We start from the raw sequence: 10717 nt of genomic DNA, 5'->3' as shown, positions 1-10717 counted from the left end.
TAATGCTGAAGCTTTATTAGATACTACTTAAGCCACACTTACTCTTTAGTTATGTTGCTGAAGAAAACAAATAAATAAGGTGGTTATTGAGCTGAAGTTTGATGCAACCAGACTTTAGTATGGCACGTGAGGTTAAGGTATTACAGAAAGGGGCACTGTACTTGTTACCTGTTTAGATAATGACTTGAATGTATCACGGTAGTACTCTGTGAAGAGAAAAGCTTGTGTAGTATGTAGATTTAAAAAAAAGTCCTGTACCAACCTGTTTTTAACCTCTGGTAAAAAACCTGCTATGGGGGGAGGTGTTATGCCCTCGGCCCCCTCCTTTGTGAGAATCGCAAGAGCCCTAGTCAAGGGGGGGTCAACTGACCCAAGAGGGGGAGAGACGTGCTGAATAGACACAGGAAATGGGAGAGAGAGAGAGAGACGTGCGGAAGACCACGTTCTCCCGAGAAGCAGAATAAAGGCGACATTGACTATTGTCTCATGGAGACCACGTGAAAAGCCCTCGGGCAAAGTGGGCTGGTTGAGAGAGAGATCGCATCACCTGCAACCTGATTGACACCTGCGATCCCGTGAAGAAGTATAAAGGAGGGTCTGAGGGGGGGACAACCCTCAGACGCACCCAGGAGACACCAAGGAAGCACGATACCGATTCCCGTGGGAGCGGGAAGGCATTTTGAAGGAAGCCACGTGCGTTAGATTCCAAATTTTGAATCTGTGGCTAGAACCAACGGAAGACTGCTTTTAACTAACAACGGGGAAGCCTGCTCCCCTGATTCCAAGGATTTGCTCTGTAAAGACAACGGGCAAGTGTTTATCCTTTCTCAACCATCTCTCTCTCTCCACAACGTGAAACCCCAGCGGTTCCCAAAAGGGAAAAGCCTGCAAACTTCTGAGTGACTCTTTATATTTCAATTGGACTCAGTATTATCCCCTAGACAACTATAGAGCTTATTTCTGATTGATTATTATTACACCGGTGTTTTAGATTGAGTTTTGACGATGTATATGATCTGAATGTTTTATATTAACCATACGTTTGTGCCCCTTTTTTGAATAAAACGTTTGAAAATAGTAGCACCCGACTCAGCTGATCCCGCTATCTTTGCTGGTAAGTTACCTGGTTACGAGGTTACGTAACAAGTGGTACATTCAAGTCAGTATCTAAACAGGTAACAAGTACAGTGCCCCTTTCTTTAATACCTTAACCTCACGTGCCATACTAAAGTCTGGTAGCATCAAACTTCAGCTTAATAACCACCTTATTTATTTATTTATTTATTTTCTTCAGCAACATAACTAAGGGGGTGTGATCTTAGCTTAGGTGTGTACTACAAAAGTTCATGCAAGAGTATTGTCAACAGTTTTGGGCCCCTTATCCCAGAAAGAATGTATTATCATTGGAGAGAGTCCAGAGGAGGTTCACGAGGATGATTCCAGTAATGAAGGAGTTGACATATGAGGAGCGCTTTAGCAACTTTGGGCCTGTATTCACTGGAATTTAGAAGAATGTAGGGGGGGGGGGGGATCTAATTGAAACCTACTGAATGTTGAAAGAACTAGATAGGGTGGATGTGGAGAGGGTGTTTCCTATGGTGCAGATATCCAAAACCTTTTAGAACAGAGGTAAGGAGGAATTTTTTTAGCCAAAGAGTGGTGAATCTGTGGAATGCTGCGCCACAGACTGCAGTGGAGGCCAAGCCCATGGGTATATTCAAAGCGGAAGCTGATAGATTCCTGATGGGTCGGGGGTCGGGGATCAAGGGATATGGTGAGAGGACAGATAGATGTATGGTGTTGAGTGTGATCCGGGATCAGCCATGATGAAGTAGTGGAGCAGAGTCGATGGGCTGACTGGCCTCCTCCTTATGGTCGTTATGGACTATAAAGGAAAGGGGCAGAATAGTAAGTTGGAGATTCTAACCCTTTCCTTGCCAGTCTTGCTGCTGGGTCTTGGCCTGAAATGTGAACAATTTTGTTTTATCACAGATGCTGCCTGACTTGATGTGTTCCTCCAGCTCTTTGTGCATGTTGCAGCATCTGCAGAATCTCTTGTGTTTCTGCCGTCTGTCTGGAATTGTGTGGTGTTCACACTGTGTCCCTTGTTTCTCTCTGCACCTCCTTCTCCAGGTAGACTGTCTGGTACAGCAGTTGCATCGCATCGGAGAGCAGCTGCAGAGGACCTGCACCCAGCGGATGGATGACCTCTTCTGCCTCTTGCGAGATGGCTTCCTGCTGCAGGACCGACCCTCCCCACTGTCTCGACTCCTGCTGTTGGAGATCATTGAGTTCCGGGCGGGAGGGTGGAAGATGTCCGACAGTGCCCAGAGATACTACTATAGTGAGGTGGTTGATTGACAGGGGACTGACTTTAGCCTCAGCACGAGGCAGTATTTCAAATTCCAAGGCTGAACATGTTTTGGAGATTCACCAGCTGAGGGAGCTATTAGTTCAAGTTCCCATGCTTGAGGATTTAACTCTTTTGATAACACTTAAGTAACAATGAACTGACTTCTGGGTGGTTCTCAGCGTTTTGCTCTGCTGCTTGTATATGAACTTGAGGCTCGTGTTGGGCACACTGCTGCATTGTTGCTGGACATCGTACTGGGTGAGTGTGTGTGCAGACCGGTCACTACACTCAGTTCATTCACATTTTGCTGCCCCTGGCCCAGTGGCCGTTGTGCTGTGAACAAGCTGGCCACAGACCAGACCACTGGACCACAGTCTGTGTAAGTTTTACTTCTCCAAAATCGGAGCACAGCAATTATTATCCATCACTTATCCCCCATGGACTAAGCAGCTAGCTAGGGCATTTACCACTTTGGGTCTGGAGTTTCATATGAGCAAGACTGGGTTATGGAGCCAGATTGCTCTCATGTGATGGACATCAGTGTTGGCGCGTGGCCTAGTGGACAAGGCATCAGACTAGTAACCTGAAGGTCACTGGTTCGAGCCTCAGCTGAGGCAGCGTGTTTGTGTCCTTGAGCAAGGCACTTAACAACACATTGCTCTGCGACGTCACCGGTGCCAAGCTGCATGGGTCCTAGTGCCCTTCCATTGGACAACATCGGTGGCGTGGAGAGGGGAAGGCCTGCAGCTTGGGCAACTGCCGGTCTCCCATACAACCCTGCCCAGGCCTGCGCCCTGGAAACTCCAGGCGCAGATCCATGGTCTCTCGAGACCGACGGATGCCACCACCGATGGACATCAGTCACAAGGGAGACATTACATATGAGCAGAGTAACAAGTGCCTTGTTCTCTCCTGTCAGTGGTCCATTCCTGCTAGATGGTCTTCATTGCCCCTGTACCCCAGCAGCCACAACCCACACCTGCCCTCTTCTGCTGTAGCCTCATCTGCACATGGTCTAAGAGGTTGAGGCCCAGAAGCTCCATTCTGACCAGGACCCTGATGCCACTGACTGCAAGGTCGTCTGAGCAGGAGCCCAGTCTGTCAGTCAGAACATTTGACATTGACAGATGGTGTGACTCCTCCCCATTCCCCCTCAGCACTTGCTTCGCATTAGTTACACCTGATCAGTTTTCAGAAGCTTTGCTTAAATAAAGAAGCTAGTTTCACTTCTTGCAAATTTTCACACCTTTTTACCCTTCATTAAGTCATCAACAGGTTGAAGGCCAATCTGAGCGAGGTCGTGCAGGAGGACCTTGTCTATTGTCTACCCATTGGATCAGGGCTGACCTGTACTTCATTCATTTACCTGCTGCGTCATGTTTTGTGATGTTGTTAACAAATTAATCTGCTAAATTTGACTTTGAAGCTCTTGATATTCACAATCTCTTTGGAGAGAGCTCCATTGCCTGTCCATGTGAGGAAGTTCTCAACATCAGCTCCCAGGCCTGGCTTAAGTTTAAAGTTCTGACTCCTCAGAACTGGCCACTCAAGCAAAGTAATTTTACTCTCAGATCCTGTCATCCTGGTGACACAAGCACAGACACTTCCTTGGCCTTGGACAAGTTAATTGTTCACCAGCAAAGCAGTAGGTATCTACTACCTTCACAGAACTTGAACTCAGCAGGTCAGCAGCACCTCTGGGGGGGGTGGGGGGTGGGGGTGAGAATTGTCAATGTTTGGGTTTGAAACCTTGCATCAGGACTAGAGTGGAGGGGGGAAATAGCTGATGTAAAGAGAAGTGTGGTAAGACAGAGGCCTGTGGTGACTGTGGGGGGAGGGGGTGGAGATGTGAAGAGCAAACGGAACCAGAACCAGATGTGGGAGTGGCTTTCATCTCTCCCCTACCTGGTTCAATCGGCCTGTTATTCCGTTACCCTTTATCCATCCACCGATCAGCCCTATCCCACCATATGCCCTCTTATTCTGACCATCTCCTCTGATACAGGGTTTTAAAAAATGTTCAACAACTCCTTTCCCCCTCCCACAGATGCTGCCTGACATTGAGTACTTCCAGTAGATTTTTAACTTCAGATTCCAGCATCTGCAGTCTCTGGTAAATCCTTTAGGTTCTGTGACCCAGCAAACTGGGTGGTCTGATCTGGACCACAGGTGTGGGTTGTACACATGTTCTCTTCCCACCCCACCCACAGCCCGAATGCCTCGTCACTGCACCACCCACCATGCTTGTTCCCTCTTCTAAATGCAGAGGCGGAAGATGGCAGGATCTAGGCAGCATCCCTAGTTCCTCTGTTCCACTTGAATGATGGGGGTTAACGCCTCCCCGGGCTCCTGGCGTTTCAGATACTATCCACTCCATTCAAAAGAGGACGGGCCAAACACAAGTGAGCAGCAGAGAAACAGTGAGTCACATGTGGCAAACAAGGTACTTTATTCATTCAACGTCAGCACGATACAGCGGAGCAAGTGGATAAAGTGGGGTGAGGGAAGTGGAGGTGCCCTGGTTATAGAGAAGGAGCTTGGCTTTGGAGGGGGGGGGGTGCCTCACTTTTTCTCTGGGCTCTGCTGGGTATAGTGTGGTGGGGGAGGGGAGTGCGTCTTGCATTGGCACAGATGAGTGGCCTCCATGTGCAAGTTCGTGAATGACCCCACCTCCCTAATGTCTCCTGCACGACAACCTGGCCAAGTGTTGGCCGGTGGGGAGGACTCGACAAAAACGAGGCTGCGTATGGAGCTAACCCCAATTTTATTGTCCAGAGGATGGTTGAGCAAGAGAGGTTCCTCTTATCTGTTCTTCCGTTAGAGAGTTGTCCACATATTTTGAAACAACGGGCAGAATCGCCATTTGATAATACAAAGTGCTCATAAACTGCTGAATGACAAAATCTCAGATAAATGAAAAGTCACAGTGATAATTTGTTCAGTGACGACACTGGGTGAACTCATCTTTATCTTTGCATCTTCTACATCCAGCTGAGAGAGCAATTTGACAGGGTGGTGCTCCCTCACTACTGCACTGGAGGGAGGTCTGGGTATCAGCTCCACAGCTGCTAACACGGCAGTGCAGATACTGCTGTGAATGTGTGGTACAGCTCACCATTGATAGTTCACTAAACCCTTAAATAATGATTAGCATGCAAGGAACTATTTCCTAAAGGCAAAACCCTTCATAGGTCTAATTCCTACACACAGCAAACACAAAGAAATTTCTTTCGCAATTCCCACAACAGCCCTGCTCCTGGAGTTAACCAGTGTGATGAGGGAGGATTGGCCTAGAAGACATTTTAAAGAACGAGGAGGGTCGGGAACCAGAGGGACAATCCTGCACTACTGTTCCCGAGAATGAGGCTTCCACCATCGCCAGCGTTTGTGATGAGCGGAGAGGGGGTGGGGGAACCACCTCCACAGATCATTCTCTTTACTCCCTCAGCACTTCTGGGAAAGCAGCCTCATTTTGAGCCTGGATGGTAAGTTTGGTTCATCATGCAAGGTAACCAGAAATGTTCCTGGAATTCTCCAGCGTAACTCCCTCATCAAGCTGCAGCCTGGGAAAATGGCCACTTCTGCTCCACCATCTACCCATTTCTATTAAGTCTGCCCTGATCTCATTTTCCATTCTCCCTGCAGATTGTACCACTGCTCACATGGGGCAATTTACAGTGGCCAATTAACTGACCATTCTGCTCACATTAGGTACAGGAGAGTGGAATGGTGGTGGTGGGGGAAGGAAGGGTGCAAGATCGGGTGGGGTAGCAGAATGGGACATCTCACACCCAGATCGATGGGAATTGTTCTCCTTTTGCCCCTTCAGTGTGGCCAGAATGAAGAGCATGCCCATGATTGGCTGCTTGCCTTCATTCACCCATCCACTGGAATATGAGGAATAACCCATGCATGGGCAATGCCCCAGTACCACAAGAACTCAGGCATGGAACTCCAGATCTTCTTCAAACTTTTCCTTACAGCATCTGAAATCCAAGCATGCTACTTCCTAGCTGAGACTGACCTTGACAGGATAACTAAGCCCCCCGGGTGTGTGCTGGTCATTTGAATCGGCGCAGCCTCATTATGTACAGTTCATTCTATGGAGAGTCAGGTTATGAGGGGCTGTGATAAAATCCGACACCATCTCCTCAAATCCATGTGGGCCAAGTCTCCAACCATGATGCTGTCTGGAAAAAGGGGGCACGAGGCAAGTCTAACACAATAAACCAAGCAACAGGAGGATTAAAGGCATCTGGGGCACTCTAGTAGAGATGCCAGGATTGCTTTAGCAGTTTATATTGAAAGGCACCTCCACTGTCAGCAAGGTCACTTTCCAGGAAATACTGTTATTTCACTTCCTGTTGTAGGCACCATTGTTCCAAAAGCTACGACTGAGGAAACTTACTTGTATAACAAATGCATTCCAGTTAAACATCAGAACAGTGATCTCATTAGCAAGTACAAAGCAAAGAGCATTTTATGTACAATTATTTCATCGTATGGTTAAAAAGGCATTTTTATAAATATCTGTATATGTTTACAGCCGAACGGAGCCACTGGTGACCGGGGGGGGGGGGGGGGTAACATTTACTGAAAAGCAAAAATATACATTGCAGCATGAAGGAGAGATTGGAGTAAGGTAATGCTTGGAGCATTTGTTCCCTGGGACGCTGGGCATTGAATGCTGTGCAGAGATAATAAACAGCGTTGCTGAATAGGAACAGAGGTGGGTTTTATAATTGGGGAGGGGAGGGGCAAATATGGTTGAACAACAGTGTTGGGCTCATAGTCACACTGGTCTATTTGTGAGGTGGAGGGAGAGGCAGGGGCACCTTAGGTTTGAATCTCCAGCTGACTGCATCAGGTTGGCTGTATTGAAGGGATTGCCTCAGGTTATGTGCATAGCTGAAATACACCAGAGACGAGATTGGACCTGTACTGACTGGTTAGATAGGGCCGAGGCCATTCAGCTCTTAAAGTCTGTTCTGCCTTTCAATTAGCAGACATGCACTTTATACCTGTCAAACCCATTCTGTTTTCATAACTCTTAATGTAATATACCAAGAGAAAAAATAAATCTTAGTTTTGAAATTTTCAACAGATTCCCATCTTTGTGAGAGACTGTTCTGGAATTCCACTTCCCTTTCTATGATGAAGTAGTTGCTTCACTACCCTGACTCAAGTTTACCCCTTAGTTATCTTGTCTGTCAGGTAGTTTCTGGTATTTGCAGAATGCAGAATGGTTGATGCAACTGGCTTGATAATTAACCCTCTGTCTTACTCTGGTGAGCTGGACCAGTCTGTCTTGGACCAATCTATCCTACCTGTCCACCATTTTAATGGTAAATCCTCCAACCCAGATGAGGGGAGAAGAGTGGGTGCTGACAACAGGTTGAAGGATCCAGTGGTTTCAGTAACTTTGATGGGAATCCATTAACTGAATCCATTAAAAGGTTGGAGTTTTGGGGGTGGGTGGGTGAGAACGTGGCCACAACAGGAGAATGTGGAGTGGTTGGTTGTTTCAGGCCTGAAAATTCCCAGCCTTTCTCCAATTTCCATTGGCTTCCTGGGCAGATGTGCTTCGTCATTGAGAGAAGTCCAGAGTTCAGGGTCTGGGCAGCTAAAAGGGCATAACATTGGGGAGAGAAAGGGGTTAGAATTCAAGGGATGTGTCTTTGTTGTTCTAGCTGAAGGAGTTTTAGAGGTGGGGGGGGGGGGGAAGGAATGTCTGGGTGGATGAGTGGCCAGTTGGGGAGCTTCTTTGGGGCAGGGACTGGATGGGTATGAAAAGAATACTAAATGACTAAGGATATGAGAATGACATTGAGTGAATATGGAGGTAATATAGAATGTTTGAGGGTACTTAAGCTCAACACCAAGCTGAGAGTGAATGTAGGTATACAATTGGTGCATGCTTCACAGCCGAACGGTGAAGCCGATTACTGTGCCACACCCTGAGTCCTCCAATGAGATCAGCCGTTTATTCAAACCCGCAACATCTGGACCTTTCCTTTTGAGATTCAATGTACTCATGGATGTGGAATTTGGGCTCATTGGGTTGATTGGCAGATCTGTGTTTCAGTTCCCTGGAAGGAAACAGTAAGTCGGTTACTTCACATCTGACTGGGTTCAGTTTACTACCAACCCCTTGACTGGTTTCTAGCAAAGGCTCTTCCTGAGACCATCCTCTGTTGGTGCAGACAGTGGGGAGTTGAGGCATTTGTCAAAACCAGCTGGGCAACATAAATGCGAAGTGGAAATAGATGGAGAGGTAGCAGGGGAAGTTTAATACTGGGAAACGTGAATGTTAGATTTTGTTGGTCAGAGTGAGAAGGGACAATGTGAACTAGAGGTCGTAACTCTAAACAGACTGGTAGACCAGAGGGAAGTGAAGCTGAATATGCAGTTTGTTATAATTGTTAGGGCAGTTGAGAAAGTTGTTCAGAAAGTGCACATAGTAGTGGGCTCTACTAATACAGGCAAGAACAAGGAGGTCAGTATAACCCTTTATTGAATACTGGTTCATCCACAGCCATAGTATGGTAACACATTAAACACCAGAGGGACTCAGCAGGCCAGGCAGCTTCTATGGAGGGAAGAGACCCTTTATCGAAGTTAACTTCAGTGTTCCTCCAGCATTTTGTGTGTGTGTTGCTCAAGATTTCCAGCATCTGCAGAATCATTTGTCTCTCCATTGGAGTATGGTGTTTAGTTCTGTGTGCTACACATAAAGGTGGCAAGGCTTTCAGGGAATATTAACTAATACTTCCAGGGATGAGGAAATTTATTGGGATAGATTGGAGAAATTGTGATTGGTCTCCTTGGAACAGAGGAAGTAGCAGGGAGATCTGGCATTTCACATTGTGATTGTTACAAAAAAGACAAAGCTGTTGCATTGGTGGGGAGTTCAAATGAAAGTGATTGGTCAAAAATTGAAAAGTAATACAATTCTTAGGAGAACCATTGGTCTGGAATGTATTGCTAGGGATTCTGGAGGCAGGCTCAATTGTGGTATTTAAAATGTTACTGAATAAATATCAGAACTGAAAGAACTTTCAGGGCTGAGAGGACGGGGAGTGGGACTAGCAGGAATGTTCTCATGTAGAGGTTGTATGGTCTCCCCTGTTCCAAACATTCTCTGAACCCATCTATGCCCTTAGATATCCCCAGAGCAACTCGGGTTCATCAGTAAAAACTACAACACAGCCCCTATCACAAACATAATTCATATAAAAACTTACTTTGCTACAGCAAGGAATGCTAGTTCAACATTGATGCCTGTTTTGGCACTGGTCTCTATAAAAGGAACACCATACTCCTGCAGGTCAGAAACAAGGAACTCATTATTTTGCAATCAGTATTACCAACTGTATACCACACCCTAGTGAAAATATCACTGTACGTATTTCACATTAGTGTAGATATCACATCAGTGTAGATATCATAGTGTATTTCACTCTATATATTTGTTGATGAGAAGACAACATCAGTGGTAAGAATTGGACATCCTTCTCCAACTACCTTCTACCTTCGCCACAGAAATTAGCCAATGTGTAAGCTCCTATTTTGCAGGGTTCACTAATGGGCCATCAATGCTTCTCATGACCAAATAGACCAAGGAAGTACTTGCAAGAGCAGTTAATGCTGTAAGAAGCATAACAGCCAATTCCAGACAGTGAGATCCCGAAAACAGAAAATATGCAATGTTATTGATCCTGATTGAAAGGGAAGTAATATGGAGACGTACTGTAAAGGTCCTCTACTTCAAAAGATGCAGTGGCAGCTTGTCAGCCCTCAGAGTGATCTCAACTTCATATCTGACCTGACCGACAATGTAGAGCACAGAAAAAGGCTGTTGAGCCCATTTCACCCACGTCAACCAAGATCCCATTTGCCCCACACCCCTCTACCTTTCCCGTCCATGTACTTGTCTAAGTGCCTTTTAAATGTTGTTAATTTATCAGCCTCAACCACCAGCTTATTCCATGTACTGACTATTCTGTAGGTGAAAAAACTGCACCTCAGGTACCCATTAAACTCTCCCCTTGCACCTTAAGTCTAAATCTATGCCCTTAGTTCTCAGTTCCCCAACCCTGGGGAAAAGACTGCAAAGTTCAAAGTAAATTTATTATGAAAGTACATTTATGTCACCATATACAGCCCCCAGAGATTTATTTTCTTTCGGGCAATCACTGTAAGTACAAGAAACACAATAGAATCAGTGAAAGACTGCATCCAACAGGATAAATGACTAATGTGCAAAAGACAACAAACTACAAATACACAAGAAAGAAAAATAAACAAAACATATTGAGAACATGAGATGAAGAGTCCTTGAAAATGAGACATGTTGGGCCAAGT

The 10717-nt window shown here is 46.1% G+C and overlaps 2 protein-coding genes across 4 annotated transcripts in view; one reads left to right on the top strand and one right to left on the bottom strand.

Annotated features, from left to right (window-relative positions):
* mif4gdb (MIF4G domain containing b) overlaps positions 1 to 3578 on the top strand; it is a 169692-nt gene extending 166114 nt beyond the window's left edge. The window contains exon 6 of the mRNA XM_073026682.1: positions 2134 to 3578. Coding sequence (XP_072882783.1) covers positions 2134 to 2361 — 228 coding nt within the window. The 3' untranslated portion in view covers positions 2362 to 3578. The remainder of the gene's footprint in view (positions 1 to 2133) is intronic.
* Positions 3579 to 4785: 1207 nt separating this feature from the next.
* The window catches only part of LOC140714971 (ras-related protein Rab-37-like), a 387517-nt gene continuing 381585 nt past the window's right edge, over positions 4786 to 10717 (bottom strand). For all 3 annotated transcript variants that reach the window (XM_073026681.1, XM_073026678.1, XM_073026680.1), the window contains 2 exons: positions 9598 to 9674; positions 4786 to 8442 (listed from right to left, as the gene is read on the bottom strand). In XM_073026681.1, the coding sequence (XP_072882782.1) occupies positions 8337 to 8442; positions 9598 to 9674 (183 nt within the window). In that variant the 3' untranslated portion in view covers positions 4786 to 8336. The remainder of the gene's footprint in view (positions 8443 to 9597; positions 9675 to 10717) is intronic.

This window comes from Hemitrygon akajei, chromosome 22, assembly GCF_048418815.1.
Source record: "Hemitrygon akajei chromosome 22, sHemAka1.3, whole genome shotgun sequence".
Classification (NCBI taxonomy): Eukaryota; Metazoa; Chordata; class Chondrichthyes; order Myliobatiformes; family Dasyatidae; genus Hemitrygon; species Hemitrygon akajei.
This window is presented reverse-complemented; position numbering and strand designations above follow the sequence as displayed.